Source organism: Aythya ferina (assembly GCF_964211825.1).
Source record: "Aythya ferina genome assembly, chromosome: 1".
NCBI lineage: Eukaryota > Metazoa > Chordata > Aves > Anseriformes > Anatidae > Aythya > Aythya ferina.
The window spans coordinates 137117029-137141176 of record NC_140296.1 but is presented as its reverse complement, the minus strand read 5'-3'; the positions used below and the strand labels follow the sequence as shown (position 1 = coordinate 137141176).

At 39.5% G+C, this 24148-nt stretch overlaps 1 protein-coding gene across 13 annotated transcripts in view; it reads left to right on the top strand.

Annotated features, from left to right (window-relative positions):
- Positions 1 to 9194: 9194 nt before the first annotated feature.
- Positions 9195 to 24148, top strand: part of LOC311437337 (potassium voltage-gated channel subfamily KQT member 1-like) — a 533151-nt gene continuing 518197 nt past the window's right edge. For 12 of the 13 annotated variants that reach the window (XR_014693412.1, XM_084520432.1, XM_084520430.1 and 9 more), the window contains exons 1-2: positions 9195 to 9320; positions 10959 to 11530. Coding sequence is in view for 11 of the 13 variants with exons in the window: in XM_084520432.1 (XP_084376558.1) it covers positions 11148 to 11530 (383 nt within the window). In the remaining 2 variants the exon portion in view is untranslated. Of the gene's footprint in view, positions 9321 to 10958; positions 11531 to 19927; positions 19970 to 24148 lie in introns of those variants that run through there. The other variant, XM_084520427.1, reaches the window with a different exon arrangement.

Below are 24148 nucleotides of genomic sequence, written 5' to 3'. Positions count from 1 at the left end.
TTAGCGCCACCTCTGTCCTAGCACCAGCGGTTCTCTGGCCCAGGGGTGCTGGGCTGCATCTCGGCTTGCGTTTCTTGCCGAAGGCAGTTTCTCCATCTCATAAGCAGCTATATATACCTTCTCAGCGCCTTCATATGATCTTTTATGTGTCCTTGTGTGTCTTTGTGTCCAAAGCAGAGGAATCATAGAATCCTAGAATCACTAAGGTTGGAAATGACCTTCAAGATCATCTGGTCCAACCAACCCCCTACTACCAACATCACCCACTAAAACATGTCCCCAAGCACCATGTCCAACCTTTCCTTAAACACCCCCAGTTAAGGTGACTCCACCACCTCCCTAGGCAACCCGTTCCAATGCCTGAGTGCTCTCACTGAGAAGAAATGTCTCCTCATTTCTAACCTGAACGTTCCCTGGAGCAACTTGAGGCCATTCCCTCTAGTCCTATCACTAGTTAGTTATCTGTGAGAAGAGGCCAACCCCCAGCTCCCCACACCTTCCTTTCAGGTAGTTGGAGAGGGCAATAAGGTCTCCCCTGAGCCTCCTCCAGACTAAACAACCCCAGTTCCCTCAGCTCCATGTCATAGGACTTGTGTTCCAGGCCCTTCACCAGAGAAGAGAGGTAACACAGGCACAAGCAGCTGCGGAGATACATGAAAATGGAATTAAAAAGCAGATGTCAGCAATGTGGGATGAGATAGGTCAGATGTAAATGCAGCTACCACCAGCACCACAAGCCTGTAAGCAGGATGGAGGCAACTAACAGCTTCAGCAATCTGTGAGGACAGGCTCCTTCAGCTACTCCTGTAATTGAAACCGCTTTATTACTGTGTTGGAGCAGAATTTGAAATCATTTGCTTTTAGAGAGGATGAGTTTCTTCCCAATGGTGCAATCAGAAAGCGCCATGCACAACTTCCGAGTGTTTGGGACTGTAAAGGACACGTGCCCAGCCACGATAAACTATTGTTTCATAGCAGTCCTTCAGAAATCAATTGTTCCTTCAACAAAAAGGAAAAAAATTGTTCCTTCACGTGCCCAAAGACGAGCTGGCGGGGAAGAAGACCGGCCTGGCTCAACAGAGAATTGTGGCTTGATCTTAGGAGGAAAAAGAGGGTTTATAAGCTTTGGAAAAGTGGGCAGGCCACTAAGGAGGACTTTAAAGAAGTAGCGAGGCTGTGCAGGGACAAAATTAGGAAGGCCAAAGCTCATCTGGAGCTCAATCTGGCTACTGCCGTTAAAGATAACAAAAAACGTTTCTATAAATACATCAACACAAAAAGGAGGACTAAGGAGAATCTCCATCCTTTACTGGATGCGGGGGGAAACCTAGTTACAAGAGATGAGGAAAAGGCGGAGGTGCTCAATGCCTTCTTTGCCTCAGTCTTTAGCGGCAATACCGGATGTTCTCTGGATACTCAGTACCCTGAGCTGGTGGAAGGGGATGGGGAGCAGGATGTGGCCCTCATTATCCATGAAGAACTGGTTGGTGACCTGCTACGGCACTTGGATGTGCACAAGTCGATGGGGCCGGATGGGATCCACCCAAGGGTACTGAGGGAACTGGCAGAGGAGCTGGCCAAGCCACTGTCCATCATTTATCAACAGTCCTGGCTATCGGGGGAGGTCCCAATCGACTGGCGGCTAGCAAACGTGACGCCCATCTACAAGAAGGGCCGGAGGGCAGACCCGGGAAACTACAGGCCTGTCAGTTTGACCTCAGTGCCAGGAAAGCTCATGGAGCAGATCCTCCTGAGAGTCATCATGCAGCACTTGCAGGGGAAGCAGGCGATCAGGCCCAGTCAGCATGGCTTTATGAAAGGCAGGTCATGCCTGACGAACCTGATCTCCTTCTATGAAAGAGTGAGGCGCTGGGTGGATGAGGGAAAGGCTGTGGATGTGGTCTACCTTGACTTCAGTAAGGCTTTTGACACCGTCTCCCACAGCATTCTCCTCAAGAAATTGGCTGCTCTTGACTTGGACTGGCGCACGCTTCGTTGGGTTAGAAACTGGCTGGATAGCCGGGCCCAAAGAGTCGTGGTGAATGGAGTCAAGTCCAGTTGGAGGCCAGTCACTAGTGGCGTCCCCCAGGGCTCGGTGCTGGGGCCAGTCCTCTTTAATATCTTCATCGATGATCTGGACGAGGGCATCGAGTGCACCCTCAGTAAGTTCGCAGATGACACCAAGTTAGGTGCGTGTGTCGATCTGCTTGAGGGTAGGAAAGCTCTGCAGGAGGATCTGGATAGGCTGCACCGATGGGCTGAGGTCAACTGCATGAAGTTTAACAAGGCCAAGTGCCGGGTCCTGCACCTGGGGCGCAATAACCCCAAGCAGAGCTACAGGCTGGGAGAGGAATGGTTGGAAAGCTGCCAGGCAGAGAAGGACCTGGGAGTGATGGTGGACAGTCGGCTGAATATGAGCCAGCAGTGTGCTCAGGTGGCCAAGAAGGCCAACGGCATCCTGGCTTGTATCAGGAACAGCGTGACCAGCAGGGCTAGGGAGGTGATCGTCCCCCTGTACTCAGCTCAGGTGAGGCCGCACCTCGAGTACTGTGTTCAGTTTTGGGCCCCTCGCTACAAGAAGGACATCGAGGTGCTTGAGCGGGTGCAGAGAAGGGCGACAAAGCTGGTGAGGGGCCTGGAGAACAAGTGCTACGAGGAGCGGCTGAGGGAGCTGGGCTTGTTCAGCCTGGAGAAGAGGAGGCTCAGGGGCGACCTTATCGCTCTTTTTAGGTACCTCAAGGGAGGCTGTAGCGAGGTGGGGGTTGGCCTGTTCTCCCACGTGCCTGGTGACAGGACGAGGGGGAATGGGCTTAAGTTGCGCCAGGGGAGTTTTAGGTTAGATGTTAGGAAGAACTTCTTCACTGAAAGGGTTGTGAGGCATTGGAACAGGCTGCCCAGGGAAGTGGTGGAGTCACCATCCCTGGAAGTCTTCAAAAGACGTTTAGATGTAGAGCTTAGGGATATGGTTTAGTGGAGGGCTGTTAGCGTTAGGTTGGAGGTTGGACTCGATGACCTTGAGGTCTCTTCCAACCTAGAAAATTCTGTGATTCTGTGAAAATGTGATTGGGTTCTGCCCTGTGGTAGTTCAAACTGGAAAGCAAATGATCACACTGTCATATCTGTAAATCAACCTGTAAATGGCTAGATTACTTAAATTTCAGGTGTTTTTCTGCTTCTCAGAACCTGCTGGGTGCGGATGCATTAGAGCAGGTTTTTTGCTGTTGTTTCTGGTTTCTTTTGTGTAGCAATATACTTGTATCCCTGGTCACAGTCAAGGTTTCTGGCTTTATTTGCTTCAAATTACCACGTACCCATAATTTTGTTTACCTTTCTGATTTTTAATATAGCATTTCACAGTGACTTCACAGTTATTTCATCAACAGTAACATAATCATTGTTCAACATGCACTCAATAATGGAAAATTGTTAATAGCTGAAATTAATTACAATACAAACTTTTCAATAATAGACTTTCTGCAAGATTTGTATTAATTTTACAAAATTTCAATTCTGGGATATCCATCCTATTGCTAACAAAAGCTGGTAGAAAGACAAGAAATGCAGAAATTCTTAATAAGTGTCTAGTAGTTGCTAGAAACTAAGATTAATTAATTGAAGTTTATAAATCTTCAAATTCTCAGAAAGGTAATTCTAATGCTAAGACGATTAAGGATCAATGAGAGCTAGGCATCAGAGAGAGGACTGGGGCTTGAGTGCTCCAAGAGGTTAAATCTATCCTGAATTACAAAATTGAATATTAATAATAAGAATCACATACATACCTCTGGAAACACAGAATATATATTTTTCATGCTAATTACATGGGCTATATAGCACTGATTATAGCACTGCATATTGCACTCAAGAGCATATAATAGGTTCAGAAATATCCCTTATAGATAGTACCTGCTTCTCCAATTTAAAAGAAAGTGTTGCTGCATTTTCAGTCTCAGAGTATTTGTTATGCACACCCTGTTGCCTTCACAATGATATGTCATTGTCCAGGTTCAGAGAAACACTTTCTGTGTTCACACACACCTATGCTCCTACCTATTTCCTCATGACAGAAACCTTGCAAGTCAGCTTGTGTATAAGAAGATGAAATGGAGAATAAAGTTTGTATATAAAGTTTGATAAATCTTTGGTTATAATAACAATATATTTAGTGAATTTCATGAATACTAAGCAATGATTTAGGCAACATTACTGAAGTCCTGCTGTATATTCGTTAAAGAATGTTCTTGTTCTTGCTGGAACACACGTTTAATTTTATCTTTAGGATAACATAAGGAGAGATCTTTTGTTGTTGAAACCATACAGTGCCAGGAACAGAGCCAGATCCAGCTGCAAGTATTATATGTTAACTAGGAGTTCTTATTTCATGACTTTAGCATTGGTCACTTGCATGTGTTGGACTGCAGTATGAAAAGTTACTGATTTATTTTAAAAACATCTTAAAATTTTTAATGCTTTTTCTAAAAAAAAAAAAGCATTTCAGTTATTCACAATTATTGTTTAAACATTAGCTTTCAGTGGAATCTATGTTCAACACATTGCTGTTCATATTAGATTTTCTTCAAGAAAGTGAACATCCAGTGTACTTTAAAAGGGTGTTTTAAAGAAGCATTGGAGGGGGGGTTAGTTGCTAGAATAAACTAATCTCAGAAATCCTGACTTCTAGATTAATTTTTGTCCAGGCAGAATCTTTTTTACAGCTACTTTTAAACAGATCAATCTGTCTTGTCATAGATTTCTTTGTTTTTATTGTGTTGGGTTGGTCAAGCTAAACAAAATTACAGATTTCTCCAAGGTAGACAAAAGTAGATCGAAGTGATGAACTGAAGTGCTGAAGTGCCTCAGATACAGATTTTCATTGCTGAACTCATCATATTCAGCTTATTCATCACCACATTATCACTTGTTTATATTTGTGATACTCTGAAAACCGCTGATGCAGAAGTAATGCAGGGTTATATGAATAGGCTACAAAATCCACTGGAGTGAAACAAAAAAAAATAGCCCACCCAATCAGAGCTGTTTTCTTATTTAAGAAAAGCAGAAAAAAAAACACCTGCCAGTATTATTATTAGTGTGTGTGTGGGAAGGGGGGGGAACACAACATGACATGCCAACTCTTTAAAATAACATCCTTTGTATCCTATTATTATACATGAAGAATTTCAGAGTAGTTTTCTTGTCTTTAATATCAGCTGAAGTGATCATATTGCTTATTTACATTACATTTCCCTTAAGAAAGATTGCTGGGGCCTGGGTAATCAATTGAATGTTGTGTAGTAGAGCCTACAGCTTACAGAAAACAGCTTTACAGAAATCTTTAACTAAATTAACAGAATATCTTAATCAACACTTTAAGCTCGCACATATAAACGTATGGTGCACAACTGTACTTATCCTTAAGAGAGCATTGTTATCTTTCAATATTTTTCTATTACAACACACAGTTCCAATGAAAAAAAAAAAGTCTATCCTGAATCAATAACTATATTTTTATCCATCTTTTAAATACTTATCATAAACCTCCACTTTTAATGGCATTCTTTTACTATAGTAATACTGACAACAGTATCCTTCTCCTCTAATGCATCAGTAATGATATAAACAAACCCAATAAAACAATGCTAGGACACTTAATATAATTGAAGATAGGAGTCAAGTAACAGTTGAGGTTCACTATAAAAGAATTTATATTGTCTCTTATTATTTGAAAGCTCTCCATGACTGCTAATTGATACCTCTTCATCAACTAGAATAGGTACAACATTTCAAGCTGTAATTTTGTCTTCATTTAATGCAACATAAACATATTATCAAATACTTTGCCCTTAGTTCATACAATTTATTTAATGTTTTTATTCCCATTTATTCAGGTATTAAAAATAATATGGGTTTCTGTAAAGATATACTATAATTATAATGTAATTATTTTAAAAATTCTGACCTAGTAAATAACGCTAACCTCAAAGAACTGCACACCAGGCTGTTCTCTGTGGTCCAGGTAGATCTGCAAAATTTTGCTCCAGCATTATAAAAAACATTTCTCATGTAATGCATTACTATTATTGCTTGATTTATGACAGTGCCTAAAATGGCAAACAGGATCAGGACCCTGTGTTGCTGGCTTTCAATAAACAAAATATTCTTACTTACCATATAATGCCAAGTTAAAAAATACACTCATGATATAAACTTATTTTCAAGATTTTTGTTTAACAATTGCCTTCTTTCCAAAAGACTACTGAAATGGCAGAATAATTAGCAAGGCTGTATGCTTTGTCACATTTGTTTCATCACTATGTAAGGTTATTGCTGTGCCCAATGAGATCAAGAATGGTGATGCCTGAAGCCATGACATCCCAGGATTATTTTCTTTCTGGTATGGATCTCCTGAACTCTTTAATATCAGATCTGTTTTTACCAGGGCCAGCACTGTCCTTACCATATAGCTATTAAACCATACAGATCACTGCTCTGTGAAAACATGTGTGACGTATACTTCCCATGGCACATAGAGTCTGTGATAGCATCAGCAGAAATCAATACATTTGAAACATGGCTGAACTATGGAGTAGAAGTCCTGGAACGGAATGCTTTTCACAGTTCCTTCCTATAGAGGAAATCACACTCCTTTGCCAACTGTTTACCATTATCTTCCAGCTTTTATCTCCCCCCTCCTTGTACTGGATAAAGCACATACAGCATAAAGTACCAAAAAGTTACATGAAGTACACATATATTCTTTGTGGAAAGTTTGGAAAAGACCTCTAAGATCATCTATTCTAACCTTTAATCCAGTACTGAAAAGTCCACCACTGAACCATGCTCCTAAACTCTACATCTACACATTTCTTGAAGACCTCCAGGGACTCAACCACTCCTCTTGGCAGCCTATTTCAATGCCACATGACTCTTCCAGTAAAGGAGTTTCTCCTAAAACCTTCCCTGGTGCAACTTGAGGCTATTTCCTTATTACTTGGTGCTTGGGAGAAAAGTCCTATCCCCACCTCACTACAACCTCCTTTAAGGTAATTGTAAAGTACAATAAGGTTTCCCCTGAGCCTTTTCTCCAAGCAGAATAACCCCAGCTACCTCAGCTGCACCCCAAAGACTTGTTTTCTAGACCCTTCACCAGTTTTGTTGCCCTTCTCTGGAAATGCTCCAGCACCTCAATATCATTCTTGTAGCGAGGGGCCCAAAACAACACAGTATTCGAGGCGTGCCCTCACCAGAGCCAAGTACGAGGGGACAATCTCTTCACTAGTCTTGCTGAGCATATTTCTGATAGAAGCCAGGATATTGCTGGCTTTCTTGGCTACCTGACCACACTGCTCTCTCTTTCCAGATGCTATTGACCAATATCCCCCAGTCCCTTTCTGCTGGGCAGCTTTCGAATTCATTCCTCTTTGGGCCCAGCCACCCAGCCAGTTTTTAACCAAGCATAACATACACCTATACAAGCCTCGAGCAGCCAGCTTCTTCAGGAGAATGCTGTGGGAAACATTGTCAAAAATGTTACTGAAGTCTAGGTAGACCACGTCCACAGCCTTTCACTCATCCACTGTGCATCACCTAGCTCTAGAAGGAGATTGGGTTCATCAAGCAGGACCTGTCTTTGATAAACCCATACTATTTGGGCCTGATCACCTGGTTGTCCTGTGAGTGCTGCATGATGGCATTCAGGGTAATATGCTCCATGAGCTTCCCTAGCACTGAGGTCAGACTGATAGGTCTGTAGTTTCCCCGATCCTTCTTTTGGCCCTTCTTGTAGATGGGCATCACATTTGCTAGCTGCCAGTCAATTTTAAGCATTTATTGAAGAATCTGTATTTTCTGTTTTTTTTTTTTTTTTTTTTTTTTTTTTTTTTTTTTTTCCCAATAAAATATTTTCATTTCAAACAGAGAAAAAATCTACATAACTGAAGGAGTCAATCTTGATTTCTTACAACAATTCCATCATGGAAATGAGGAATTTACAGAACTGTTAGATACTAATCTGGGACAAGCAGTTATCCTTGGAGACTATCTACTAAAATAGTAATTATTGCCAACATGCATAAAAGGTAATTTTTTTAATTTACCTCAGTTCATCCCTTATATTATAAAATGCTACAATATATTTTAATTGTCAAGTGTTTCAGAGTGAATGGAAGCCCAGTGTCACCTTTGGCCGTCCTTCTGATATCATAGTATACAAGTCTTGATAATTTATATTCAGCATGTCCTTGCAATGAAAAATATTGGTATTCATAGTGCACATTACGTGGATTGAAAACTGTCCTATGGCTGATTGCTCTTCTTAACATATTTGCTAGAAAGGTGTTTATCTGGAGTTCAGAAAGGAAAAGTGCAGAGAGAACTGTTAAAAACTAAACACGAAATCATTTTCTTTTGACTAGTCAAAAAATAAAAGTCAGATGTCCCATTTTCTTTTTTTTTTTTTTTTTTTTTTTTTTGTTTTTTCAGTGATTTCAGACCAGCTGCTCATATGTTGAGTTTCCACATTTACATTAAAGCTGTAAATGTATTCTACTTTTCCCTCAGAATAAACAGATTTTAAACCATAAAATATCCAAGTTGTGTATTGGTTATGTTGGTTGGTTGATTTGTTTGTTTTCAGATTTTTTTTTTTTCCCCTGCACACTTTGATTAATTATTTCCAACTTGAACAGTTATATTCAGGAGAGGTCAGAGGTTAGACTAGGTAATAGTTTTTGCATTTAGGAAATTACCATCAGGAAAAGTTAATACAGCAGAGAAGTTATTAATTGATGGAAAACATTTCAAGGAGGAACCATGAGCAAAAACCTAGTGGAGGATTTCTCAGGCTCCAACTGGGTATCAGTCCTTTTCAGTGGCCCACTGGTACTATCTGGAATATTATATTCTGGTGCTGCAGAGCCTCCTGCTAGCTTGAACCAACACCAAATTCAAATTGTAAAAGGTGTGAAGTAAAGAAATGCTAATATTAACTAGTTGCCATTAAGTGTATGCAGATAAGAAATGGAGTGGGCAAGATGATCCTCAGTAAAATTAAGTTGTTGCTTGTGATTGCTGGTTTTGACAACAGGAAGAAGCACAAATAAATTGTCAGAAGTGTCGTACAGTTCTTTCTTTGCCTTTTCCAAGAGCAGCCATATACGGCAGATAAAAGGGAGGGACCCTGCATTAGTCAGGGTGGGACTTGATAAGCCATGAGGCAGAGTCAGGCAGCGGCTCTGCCTGCACCTATCCAGAGAATCTGCCATATGGAGCTGAAGGAGCAGCAAAGAAAAGGAATAGAGGGACACACAACAGGAGAGTAGGTACTGTTGCCTTTTTTTTTTTTTTTTTTTTTTTTTTTTTTTTCTCCCCTGTGCTTTATTTCTGATTTTGTGGGATCCCCTGTTGTGATTAAGCAGGCTAGCAAATGTGTTTTAGGCAGTTTTGTTTGCAATAGCTGGGTAGCCAGTAGCTAAGGCTGCATTGACAAGTGCTGGTAACTTGTTAAGGTAGCCTCAGCACCATAAAACAAATGACACAGAGGGAGTGAACTTCTGACAGATGTTATTTTCTTGCTTTAGGTCAGCTTGGCTGAGGGGCTTTGTGGTTTTGCTTTATTGTTTATTTCCTACAGTTTTTCATTGTTAACAGATGAGGGAAAGGAAGCATTTCTCTATCTGCTGTAGGATTAATGTAGAAGCACATCAGTCCATTTTACCATTACCGGTGTTAAGAAATGAGCACATTGTAACAACCCCAGTACCCCATGTAAAAATTTTATAGAGTAATTTAAGAGGACTTGTTTCTATGTACTTCAGTGGAAGTTTATCTGTTATGCAAGAGGATGTTTAAGCAACAGAAAATAACCCTAATTTAAAACGAGGGGACAAAGGAAACTTTTCTCTCTCCCTCAGTTTTGATGAGGCTAAATAACTCAAAGTATGGGTGTGAGTCTCTTCTGATGGCAGAGCAGTCAGATGCAACCCCTAGGTATAGGGGCTTTAGATTGTGGATGACACAGTACATTACAATATTACATTACAAACATAATTTTGACATTAGCATCAGCAGTACCTGGTGCTTTGAAGTTAAAAGTATCTTTCATTATACCTATAATATTTTTAAAACTTTCATAACATTTTCATTTTACTGAAGCATTTTGAATATGGAAACTTTTCATGGTTGTGTGTAAGAAACGAGGCAATACAAATACTGACACTTCAGAGAGAGCTGCTCTCAGTCTGTCAAAAAGATTAATATTGCTGCTCATATCTGTATATTAGCAGCAATCTAGGTCTGTCCCATGACCAATATATACTGAACTATAAGAGAATTATTTTCTGCTCTATTGTCTCAAGAAAATACCTAGAGAATAGCAAAGCTGGCAGCAAACTTTAAATGGCTTGAAGAAAATCAAGAGACATCTTTGATCTTTTCCCTTGTAACAATATTAACTTCCCAATGATATTTAACATTAATGGCATATTCCTGTTTACATGTGAGGAAAAATTGTATCTGAGTACAGTGGATTGCAAGATCAGCTCTCATGAGGGGATTGAAATAATTTATTTTATTCTTAAAATCTTTCTGTAACATTGGCTTTCTAGGTAAGATATCTTGCTATGTAGGTGCTGAAGTTCAAAACCTCCATCTAGTGTGCTTCAGGCAACAGTAATTTTATAAATGCTGGGAAAATATCACAGTTCCATGTCTAAACAGGACAATTCAAGATCCGCTCAGCTTAAAATAATATCATGGGATCAGTTCTCAAGACAACTCTGCTGCAGTTTGTGATGTTGCAGCATTTTAATAGTTTTAAGATTTTTCCTTTAAAAATGTAACTTTGATTGTTAATTTTCTTTTTCTCTCAAAAAATCTTTATCTCTTTCCTTTTCTAGCCCATTACATCTGGTCCCTAGCACATGTAGTTTGTCTAATAAGTTGTCCTTATTTAATTTCAGAGGTTCTCAGTGACAGCCGGTGACAGGCTGACAGCTCACACTCTCGTGTCACAGAGAAGCTCCATGATAAAAGCAGAAAGTCACCTTATCAGCTGCTGGAGAACGCCCTGGGCAGGGAGGACATACAATACCTTCTTCTATGATTTTAAATATTGATCAGGGTTAGTAATACCTGCGCGTTGCTACAGAATGTCCTGTGATAATGGAGAAACCATTGGGCACTCAATGTACAAGCTCTGTGGACAGATCCAAGGCTCCACTTCCCAGTTTAGTAGTCTGAATGGAAATAGGAAATCTGCAACCTTGCTGAAAGTCAGGGGGAGCTCAAGCAACACGCAGTACTCTTCGGTGGCGCTGGGTCCAGATGCCCCAGTGAATAATGGATCTGGAATTCCCTGTAACCCCAAGGAAGGCATGAAGGCTTCAGTCGTGACAGCAAGTGAAGTCCACAGGGCCTGTACAGCAAAGTGTTTCCACAGCCGTTACTCAACTAAAACTAGTACACAGGGAAATGTCTACAACTTCCTGGAGAGGCCCAGTGGATGGAAGTGTTTTATCTATCACTTTACTGTGTAAGTACCTAGATTTTTATGCAATCTTTGGTTTCAGAAAAATTTGAAACTGTCCCCTTGATTAGCTAGAAGACACAGTACGTTAGCTCCAAGGCTGAAAACTGTAGTTCTATGAATAATCCCATTGAAAGTGGGAAAGGAAAAGTCAGTTTCACAAACAAACAGCCACTACATCCACTAACATTTCCAAAGGAGCAGTGTCTATTCTTGATATCTGTCTTCAAAGATGTACACTGAATCTGTGCTAATTCAGAGATGAAGTCTGATATGCTCATGGCAGCACTTACTGCTGCCTTAGCTACTTCACATGGTTCTAGCTTCAGATACTTCAGTTTTTAGCATGTGATATGATCAGACCTATCACATTTTTATGTGCGTTTAGCTCATGCTGAGGTGCCAAAACACATAATCTGTTGGTCAAACATCTAATCACAACATTACTATTTTAAATTAATTTACAGGTGTGAACATGTATTGAGTAGAAATTTAGCAAAAAGTTTTTCATTATACCAAGTACATAGTACATGCAAGGAGAACATTAAGGTTCCTATTAACCATTGTGAAGCAGCGGTTAACAAATTATTACAGCTACTACCTTTTTCTCTAAGCTGCTTATGTTGTCTGTTTAGCAAGACCTCAAGTACTATTTTGAATGTTACTAAACAGTAATGATAATTTATCATCTTTGCTGTAGAAAGGGTCCAGTCATGCTCTCACTGAGTCAAGCAAAAGTTTCACTGGCTACAGTGAATGCAAAATGTGCCAGAAGTCCTTGCTTTTCTTAATTAGTAATTATATGTCCTGAAGAAATACGGAGTGTTGAAATTATTCTATTCATTCCAGATATACTTTTCTATGGCCTGACTGCATTTTGGAAAAAAAACATCAGTTATTGCAATCAGAAACTACTCAGAGAAAGATACAGTAATTTTAAAAGTGACTTTTAATGCTTCTATTTGGTGTAAAATGGATGGTCCTGCCAATATTTGTTTCCTTTCATACCTTTGGCTTTTTTAAAATGGTGTTTTGATTCATTAAATGTTATTCAAGGAATAGGCTTATACTATGCAATTATTCCTAGGGCTTAAACAGGTGCAGTTTCTGTAGATTTGAATATGTCATGATTTAAGCCTATTTCAGGTTAGGGTTTATTAACCTTATTAAAATGTCAATTGTGTCATCTTCTGCATTACTTTTATCTCAGACTAAAGATGACCTTTAATAGGTACTTATACTCTGCAAGGGACATTTAAACCCTAAACAAACAGAAAACTACACAAACACACACACAAACACCAACATCTCATCAATCCATACTGGAAAACTGGAAAAAATGTTGCTATTTTTAGCAGATTTTCAGTTTTATATTTTAAAAAGTATAAGGGCCGGAGGGCAGACCCGGGATACTACAGGCCTGTCAGTTTGACCTCAGTGCCAGGGAAGCTCACGGAGCAGATCCTCCTGAGTCATCACGCAGCACTTGCAGGGCAAGCAGGTGATCAGGCCTAGTCAGCATGGGTTTATGAAAGGCAGATCCTGCTTGACAAACCTGATCTCCTTCTATGACAAAGTGAGGCGCTGGGTGGATGAGGGAAAGGCTGTGGATGTGCTCTACCTTGACTTCAGCAAGGCTTTTGACACCGTCTCCCACAGCATTCTCCTCAAGAAACTGGCTGCTCTTGACTTGGACTGGCGCATGCTTCATTGGGTTAGAAACTGGCTGGATAGCCGGGCCCAAAGAGTCGTGGTAAATGGAGTCAAGTCCAGTTGGAGGCCAGTCACTAGTGGCGTTCCCCAGGGCTCGGTACTGGGGCCGGTCCTCTTTAATATCTTCATTGATGATCTGGACGAGGGCATTGAGTGCACCCTCAGTAAGTTTGCAGATGACACCAAGTTAGGTGCGTGTGTCAATCTGCTCGAGGGTAGGAAGGCTCTGCAGGAGGATCTGGATAGGCTGCACCGATGGGCTGAGGCCAACTGCATGAAGTTCAACAAGGCCAAGTGCAGGGTCCTGCACCTGGGGCGCAATAACCCCAAGCAGAGCTACAGGCTGGGAGATGAATGGTTGGAGAGCTGCCAGGCAGAGAAGGACCTGGGAGTGATGGTGGATAGTCGGCTGAATATGAGCCAGCAGTGTGCTCAGGTGGCCAAGAAGGCCAACGGCATCCTGGCTTGTATCAGAAATAGTGTGACCAGCAGGGCTAGGGAGGTGATCGTCCCCCTGTACTCAGCTCAGGTGAGGCCGCACCTCGAGTACTGTGTTCAGTTTTGGGCCCCTCGCTACAAGAAGGACATCGAGGTGCTTGAGCGGGTGCAGAGAAGGGCGACGAAGCTGGTGAGGGGCCTGGAGAACAAGTGCTACGAGGAGCGGCTGAGGGAGCTGGGCTTGTTCAGCCTGGAGAAGAGGAGGCTCAGGGGCGACCTTATCGCTCTCTATAGGTACCTCAAGGGAGGCTGTAGTGAGGTGGGGGTTGGCCTGTTCTCCCACGTGCCTGGTGACAGGACGAGGGGGAATGGGCTTAAGTTGCGCCAGGGGAGTTTTAGGTTAGATGTTAGGAAGAACTTCTTTACCGAAAGGGTTGTTAGACATTGGAACAGGCTGCCCAGGGAAGTGGTGGAGTCACCATCCCTGGAAGTCTTCAAAAGACGTTTAGATGTAGAGCTTAGGGATATGGTTTAGTGGGGACTGCTAGCGTTAGGTCAGAGGTTGGACTCGATGATCTTGAGGTCTCTTCCAACCTAGAAATTCTGTGATTCTGTGAACTTAAATGAAAGAATATGTAAATTGACTCTGTTCTGAAAAGCTTTTCCTTCAGGATTGCTTAAAAGGAAAAAAAATAACCAACATTTTGTCTTAAGTATCTTTGTCCTAATAATTATCCCAATAACTACATGGTATGTTCATTTATATAACAAGTTTCTGTTTTGGAAAGAACAGATATAACATTAAATGTCATCAAACATTTTTAAAGCAATAAAGTGCTGATCTAAAATACAATTAACTTTGTAATGAGAACAAGATGTAACATTTTTAAAAAATGTTTCCTCTGTTATATCTGTGGTTTTGTTGCAATTCATGTAGATTCACTCTTATGATGACAATGACTATTTTATAACAACTCCAATCTTCCAACTATGTAGTTGAAATGTGTGTAGCCTGGGGGAGCAACAGTGTCCCTTAATTGTTCTTTTGTCCTTCATATCCCAGAAGGACTCAATAACTCAAGTACAAACCTATGCATAGTTTGTGTCCAGGCAGGGCTGGAATCTGTTCTGATCAGGAGCCAGTTCTGCTACAAAGAACCTAACTTTTATGAAAACAGGCAAAGAGAGGGAAGAGCAAGTGCTCTAGGAAGTGATGCTCCTTCTGTGTTCTGAAATTACCAAAATAATCTCATCTTTCTCAAGATAATGCTTGTTAGAAAATGAAAGTATTTTTGCCTAATTAAATCTGAAATTAGTGTTATTTTAGTGGAGTTATTCCAGGCTAAAACCATTGTTTGAAAACAAAATGATTCATAGATTGAATGGGTCTTCTTGAGAATTCCCCCTTCCAATCCTGTAAATCTTCTCACTTGGGTGATTTTCAGCTTTACAGGAAATACTGTGAAATACTGAGTTTCTGAAAACATGAAGAACAAGGTAGAGGATCACAATGACAAGTTAGAAAGAGGCAAGGGCTTCAGAAACAGCTGTGACATGCAAAAGCAATACATTGATCCTAACCAACCTGTTCTTGCTGCCAAGTAAGACCCTTAAGGTATTAGATATCAATATATGTTAGAGTACAGCTGTTTGCCATATGGTCCTCATTCCAGAAAAAGAAGTGCATACCTGGCTTGCATTTGATTTCTAAGCTCAACTATCACTTGTTTAAATCACAGCCTCATGTGAAGATACCAGAGTAGAACCATCATATTTTATCTTTTGAACAAAAAGTGCAATATGTAATTTTCTTATTCTTATGTATTGGTGATAAGTTATGCATGGTAATGAAGTTACTTGGCAAGTCCACACATTTAAATCATTTAACTGTAAGTGGAGCCTTATTCATGTGATGCATTTACTTTTCTGAAACATATATACTTATATATAATTACAAATGGAATGGCAAATGGTTCAATGATATTTTAGAATATGGTGTTTATTTTTTGTGTGTGTGTTTTGTTCACACACATGTGAAGAGTGTAAAGGGATGAGACCAGACAGTTTTCCTGTTTAATAAGATTACTGACCATGGTTTAGATAACAGATAGCAATGATCATAAACCAAAAACAGATTCCAATGTATATGATTAAAGTGCTAGTGCATAATTGTGATTGGAGAATGTTTCCAAGCCTTTGGAGGCCACCTTTCCATAGACAAGGCCACCTTGGCCATAGACAAGGGGTGGAGATGGTCTGGCTCCTCTGCCATGTTTATAGAGGCATAGAACAAGTAGCAGGAGGTGCAACTCAGGCCTTTTGAAGTAAAAGGTGTACTATATGTGCAGCCATATGCATTCATACACATAAGTGGTGACTGAAGGGAAGAGAACCGTATGGTTTCACTTGTATTCAGGGAGAAAAAGTAAAGGTTTCCTTTCATATGTTAATTTCTTCTGAATGTGAGTGACAGAGGACATCTTGTGTCAGCCTAAGGCTATGTCTGCATCAGTGTGCAGCCCTGTGCTGCACAGCTGCACCTACTTAGGCCCCAGGAAGAAAACAACCAAGCTTGCACAAATGTGTACTGAGGCTAACTGCTCCTGTATTTTGGCAAGCAAGGTGGATCCACAGTACCTTTTCCCTTCAGATCTGCCCTGTTCTTTTCACTCACTGCAGTCCAACTCCCTTGCATTATCTTTCCATTTCTCTAGAACATCCTGAGGCATGATTTTCAGCTGCTGTTGCCTGGCTAACCAAACTTTGTAGATAAAAGCCAGAAGCTTAGAGGGAACCTGGGTGTGTAGCTCTTTGAGAAGCGAAGAAACAGAACAAATTGCTATGCTGAGTCTGATGAAACAGGGATAGATGAGAACCTGAGACAGAGATAGAAGCCTAAGTTTGATTGTCATAGAAATTGAGACTGGTGCCAGTGATGCTGAAACTGAAGGAAAATGGGTAAAGAGCAGGCTAGCTCAAGAACAAAGAGAAGCATACTTAGGTGGGAAGGACAGACAAGGTCTAGCAGCTTTTGGAGATCAGAAAGCTGGCCAGGCACAAGGTGCTGGGATTGTGGGACAGCTGAAACTCACAGAGAGGCACTGGGAGGAAGAAGGGGTAGGAGACGACAGCTGGAAGCAAGGGGAAAGAGGGAGAATGGAATTCAAGACAGGAGAAGGAACCTTTCACCCATAGGCAATTGGTTTGAACCTCATCCAAGTCAATAGTGAAGAAGAAGTAATGACTGCAGGGAGATACAAAAGGAGCTGTTGGTCTTTTTCCAGTTCTTAGCAAACGGATGTCAGCATCACTGCTGGAGTTAGCACAGCTGGAAGACTTGCTGGCAGTCAGTAGAGAAACCGCAGGCTGGTTGAAAACGGAGGCAAGTCTAAGGCAAGAGGGAGGCCCATGAGAGGGACTCTTAAAATGTGTTCTCAGGCCTGCCACTTTCTAGTCGTGTTACACTGCAAAAATTTGAGAACTTGCAGCTGTTCAAGGTTATTTTGTGCTGGTTTCACCACTTGTTAAATGAGTGTTAGACCTTGTTCTCATTTAAAAGCTAGACCAATCTTTATATCCCATAGCTTCCTGTGGGATGGGGTGAGCTGATCTAACAGCCCATTGCTAACCAACCACCTCTGGTTCTGCTTCCCTCATTTGCCTCAGCTATTCAGCTTGCTCCTTGCCATTCAAATGTATCTGTCCTTGGCTATCCTTGGAGCACTGAGACAGTTCAGCTTGTTATGCCAGAAGAAACCTAGTCCAGTAGCAAAAAGAGGATGGCCTTCTCTCAGGTTAGTTATACACATTCAGCATCTCTAAGTACTGTCCACTCTTGTTCTCTTAGTGCTCCTAGAGGGCCATAGTCACCTGTTAAATAAAACTGTACAAAATAATTGCAAAGTAACACACTGAAAGTCACCTGGCAAGTACTGCAGACCACCTGGTTTGACTGCAAAACACTTGACAAATGCAGACTTTGCATAGCAAAAAACCCTGTACTCCAGGCTTTCTTAAGATTTATGGGAGGAAGACTCCAAATAGTGACTCAGAGAGGATAATGGCTATTGTTTTGAATCGCTCATCTGGGATGCTATCTTTCACTCAACTTATTGCATGGGAAAGATAAGGAAAATGTCCTTCCTAGGGTATGGTTTCAAAGATGGTGTAATAGGTTACCATTACCACCAGGGGAAGGTTTCCTCTCTCACTTTCCCTTCTCCCCCGGCCACACACTTCTGCCACAATGCATGCTGTTTCTGCCACTTTTTGTAGCCCTCCTAAGCTAAGTCAACTCACTGAAATCACTGAAATTCAGTAATTTCACTAAGTGAAATCATGAATTAGTTTGCTAAGTGAACTGACTAATTCAGCAAAAGAATGGGTAGTTTTTGATACCTTAAGAAGCTAGAGCATCTCGACAAAGGGTTTAACTAGTGCTGGAGCAGGTCCTAATCAGTTGGCCAAAACTGCAATGGGATGAATGAGAGCTGTCCTTTTTGTCACCAGAGAATGATGATGTTGGCTCAGTTGCATATGAAAACAAGCCCTAAGTTTGCTTTGTTACACCTCTCCTCCTTCGTACTGACTCCCATAGCTTCTTCGTTGAGAGGCAGGTATGTGTACACATATGCACATTCCTGGCATTTTGTTGAAAAGAACGGAAATAAGGAATGACTGTTGAGTAACTTAAAAATGAATGGTCCTTACAAATATATGAAAATGTTGTATAATTTATAACTTTGGGAGGAGGGAACAGAAGAACAAGAACATATTTGAAAAAATTTGGCTGACTTGCTAAGAGTTTTTTCATGTGATAGAGGTACTATGTAAGGAAATCTTCAGCATGCATAGCACAAAGAATTGAGAATTCAAGAGAACTAAGATCACTGGGGCAAAATAAAAAATGAAATTTTCTCTTACTTTTTTTTTTTTTTTTTTTTAATTTTTCTCATCTTCTTCATGTAAGAAACACTGCAGTCATGTTCTGTTAATGCAAAGGAACTACCACTGATGCAAAGAGCCACCATTCTGGTTGATGTTCTGTTTTTGTTTGTCCTACAGCTGCTGATGTAAAGAACATTAAAAGGCAAAAATATGAATCTAGTTCTTTTTAATAATGCTGGGGTGCTTGTGAACCTTTTTGTTTGTTTGTTTGTTTGTTTTGTTTTTTGGTTCTTCAGGTATAACAGCTCTCAGAGAAACTGAATATATTTAGCAAGTAAGTTAGCATAGTGTTCTGTCTTTATCAGTAAATGAAACCTATAGCCTGCTATTTATATCTGTTTATCTCAAAGGGACTGTCAAATTCCCATCTCTGTCCTTCCCACAATTATCTCTAGAATGCAAGCAGATATTTTGCTTTTTCCAATGATGTGATTGTAATATGACCAACATTAGCAACAGCTAAAGTTCAGAGTAATTATAAGCATATGATTGCTTTCAAGATTTTGGTTTTGACCTTGATGTCAAAGCTTAGGTCTGGACACGATGTGCTTTCATAAGGGTAAGTTAGACCTTTTTATTATTATTGGATTCAGGATGTTTTTGACAGCATAACTGTTATTTATTTGGATATTTTACAAAGAAATTGAACTGACAAGTTTTCCAGTTTAGAACTCCTCCAGCTACTACTTTTCATCTATACACCATTTGCCTTGTGGCATTAAGACGATATCTTGTCTATGACAATAAACCTCAGGTACCAAAAGTTGCACAGAATTAAAGAGAAGAAATTAAAGAACTATTAATTTTATTAAAGTGACATGTTCCTCTTACTGCTTAGGGTTGCCTGTTCAACTGGATTATGAAATGGAATGGATTAAGTTGCTAATGGAGGCACACTGATGTTAAACAGAATTATCTTTAGGATTCTGTAAAGTCCCAGGATTGGGCTGTTCTAAAAATATATGGGAATAGTCATTAATTTTTAGCTTGTTTTCCTAAGGAAATGAGGTTTATGCAACCACACTGTCTGAGTGCGTCTGCCTGAAAGTTACTTACCAGAAAATTTTGAGCCAGTTGGCGAGTTTCAGCAAATATTGACAGAGGATGAGACGTGTCAGAGGTATTAAGTTTCTTCAAGTTTTGTTAAAATAAGCAGTTGGATAGAGGAAAGAAAAATTAATAAGTTCAAAGATGAAAACACTTCACTTGGAGCTCAATTAGATTATTTGGAACCAAAGAGCTTTTTCAAGAGAGAGATGTTACGAAAGTTCCTAAGGAAGAACTTTGATCTGATCTTCTTTTTAGGCACAGAATAACCTAACCACAGAGCACAAAGCCACAGGCTACGTAAGTTTTATTTTAATTTTTTAAAATTATTGGTGACTTTTTCCATCATTTATGTAAGAAATTCAATCCATCTTACTCTAGAAGCTCAATTTTGTAATAGACCATGCAATGAATATGCATTAACATCCCCACAGGCTAATGTTGTTTCTATAGAAAAGCCATTTGTTTCTATAGTGAAAACAAATACTGCAGTGTGGCATTGATATGATGCTGTTGATGGAAATTGGTTACACTTTTGTGGAAAAACTGTACAGAATGCAACAAAGTAAAAAGACATTTCTTGATGCTAATGTTACAATTGCTTATTAAATTGTGGACTCTACTTCACATCAAGTTCAAGAAGAGTGCTTCAGACATCTTTATAATAATCAACAAGCTGGCGTTAACTTAATGCTGGATATATTTGCACAGCATTATTAGATGTATTTATTCTCTCACCTTTTTAATACAGAAGTTAAGGAACATTAAGTACTGCAAAGAGGTCAGTGTTACTCTGTGAGTGGTGGTCATAATTTCCTGTCCCTATGAATTTGTATCAAAAGACAATATGACATGAAGACACATGTCAAAACTTCCTGATTTTCTTGTTTCACAGCAAAATTAAATGGTAAATATAGCAGAATCATAAAAACTGATCATAAAGTCATGTTGTTATATGATGAACAATTTCTGCGAATGTTTGAAGAAGTGGTTTAGTTCTCTTTTATAAAGACTTTGTGTGCCAAGCTTGATACATAATCAGAATGGAAGCTTGATTCCTGTGCCCGGGAAAGGAAAGGACATCTAACTGTTCTGATAACAGGACATACAGAGATAAAAGCAAAAAAGACAAACAACACCATAGACATTATTGGAAGATACAGGCACTCAATTGAATCAGGAAGCTTAAACCCTAGGAATTCCAGGACACTGAATAAAAGGTTTCTCTAAAATCAGTGCTTCTGACAATTGTAATGCATGAATGTATTCTACCAGTTTTGGCCTAGTGCGAGCTAAACTCAAAGAAAAGGCAAAATCCAAATCTTAGTGTTCTTTAAAGAGCAGCAGATATATTAAATACTTTAAAAATGTAAAGTATTTATTACTAATGTGAGGCACGGATGCTTTAAGAATAACAGATCTTTGGTCATTTGATTCATATTCATGGTTTCATAATTTGAAGTAAGAGATCTTTTGCTATGATTGCTCATGCTGTGAATTGAACAGCAATGGTATCAACTATTGATCCAAGCTGGTTTGTGATAATTCATACACATGTAGCTCAAAGGTCCCAAGCATACAGAATAGCAACGTATGTGTGTAAATCCTTTTGTTGATTTTCTAGGTGTTTTAGAAATACTAATTGCTTCTAAAGCACATAGGACAAGATTATCCCCATCTGAAAGACACTGAAGTACTGGCAGGAATTAACTGAGATGCCTCAAAACCAATAGCTTGGTCAACTTAGTTTCTGTATAGTATTCCTGAGTAGAACCTGACAAATAATCGATTTTTTTTTTGTTTGTTTGTTTCATTCATTTATTGAAGACAATTTGTATTGTATCAATTTGTGTGCTTTAAAAATAAAAAAGCTGAAAAATCCCATTTTGTATGCCAAAAATTACTGATTCACAGCCAAGACCTAATTATAATGATAATTCACTGTAATATAATTATAAATTATAAAAACAAGTAAATTTTTACATAATAATTGCAAGAATTCCAGTAATTCTGGAAAAAGTAAAAGTACCATTAGAAACCCTTTTTTTTCATTTTTTTTTTTTTTTAAGGTAAATGTACTGCTGATTATGTCTGACTCATCATGAAGCATTTTAAAACTCTAACAAAACTTTGAGAATTATTTAGTTTTGTTTTTCAAAGCAACAGTAGTCAAAAACTAATAAGTGAAAGTTTCAAAGAGTGACATAAAATTAGAAAGTTCCATAGTAGCACTGTGCATTAGATCATGAGACATGGATATTACATTCAAGAGGTTTATGGCAGAGAAAGAAAAATATAGAATTGATATGTCTAGACTATATGTGGACAGACATCTCTTTGCCAAGTTGATATTTCTGACAGTATTAAAGAAAGTTACAGAAGTTTGATCCTCGAAATATATTTAGAAGGGTAGTATTTTAATGATTAAGCTAATAGCAGATCTCCTAAGTCTTCATGATCAACTTCTTAATTTGTTTTGAAACAAATAAATCTGTTTTTTTCACAAACCTGAAAACAAAAAAAAGCCAGGAGCTGTTGCAAATTAAAAAGATATCCTGGCCTCTGGTTACTGCACCAGCAAAATGCAACAAATTTGATGTAAACTTTTGCTGTGGAAAGCAATTTTATTCTTTCACTGTAAAGGTACTGACATGCTGCTTTTAAACTTGTGAAGCAATGGTGAATGTACATCTCATTTCTGCCTTGCAGTTTATCTTAGGGTCCAAATCTCTTTTTCTGTCTTCCATTCGCTGGTCTGAATGCTCTTCTTTTATCTTTATACATTTCACTTTATGATTCCCTTGCTTTCAATTTGTGTTATTTCCATAATTTCTCTTCCTTTTGCTACTCTACCTCCATTTCATGTTTTCTGACATGTACACTATGAAGAGATGGGTAAACTGAATCATGAATTGTTGTTTACCAAATCCCAGACTATGGGAACAAGGGGCAAACAACAAAAGTAATAAATGAGTTTAATACAGAAAAAAAAAAAAGAAAAAGTATTTCTCTCTCTGGTGGATAGTGACCTATTGAATCTTGCTACAATTGTTTGTTGTGTATATAGAAAGCGTTCACAGTTCTGAAAGGGAATGGTGAAATGGAAGAGTAATGGACTGCAAAGATGGCCAGATTCATGTGCACCTCCTAAACGGTATTTTCTCTCGCCAATTGTCATTCAGAGTGCTGGGCTAGATGGACCACTGGTCATATCCAGTAGGGAATTTTTATTTTCTTCTTGGTTTCCTTTACCTTCCCCAACTGCTACAGCCAGTCTTCCTTCCCTCTCTATCCATTTTCTATTACTTTTATCAGGTGCTTATTCTAGGTATTTAAGGGTGAACAGAACTGAAATTACTTGTCTAGATTACAGCTTTCTTTCTCTTTTCATGACATCTTAGCAACCATCAGGACACCAAATATCTTTCTATATTTCTCTGGTTAATGCTCCTGTAATATTCTACTGACGTGGACCTAAGGTATACTCCCTGTAGATATTCGATGATCTGAATGCTGGCATGCCCTGAGGTGAGTTCAGGAATATGCAGTATGACCAAAGCTGAAGCTAACTTAGCTCTCAGAAAAAAAAACAACAACGTAGCAGTGCAATGCAGACAGCTGTAGATCCAAGGCAGAAAGAAAAGTTTGTGGAAGAGTTTATGCAAGGACAGAAAGCAGTATTGCAGGTTAGAAGCATTCAAAAACATCATCTGTCATGTCCACAGAAAACAAACAAGTATCTTTCCTTCCCACCAAAAATCAAGACTCATAAGATTTTAGCCTGAACAGACACACACACACCGGGTCCTTTTCAGTTGCCTTCTGATTGGAGCCAGATGGACAATTTCACGTTACATGCAATTGGGCTATCAGGGTTTTTTGGCTGCAACCTACAGAACTGAAAATAGATATCCTCAGTACACCCATGTTATAGCTAGAATTTTCCTTTGGTTGAAGGCTTCAAATCCATGAAAATATTTTATTCTGAGGCATAACAGAAAGTCAGATATGCCCGATTCCCTGCCAGGCAGACTGCCAGTTAGCAGAGTCCAAAGCTAGGCAAGTTTCTATTAAACCTGTCTGGTCTCCTTCTCCAGTTCTGCTGAAACCAACACATTCCCAGACTACTTTCTAATTTTAACATATTGGTATTTTCAGCAGAAAATTGTTCCTTTACCAAATTTTCCAACCAACTCTAATTTGTGTATGATCACATATATACAAGCACAAAATCTTTCAACAAAACATCAAGCCCAGGAAACTGGAAATAAATCTGTGAGAGGACTGAAAGACATTGAAACTTGCCTACAGAGGCACACAGGCAAATTCTTCTTCTCTTTATGACTTAGTCAGAAAAGTCTTCGGGTAACAAAAATACATAAGCAATTGGAATGAGGCTTTACTTAGACTAGCAGGAATGTTTCATAGAAACACATGGCTATTGAACATAAAGCAGTTGAATTGCATTTAGAAGAAATT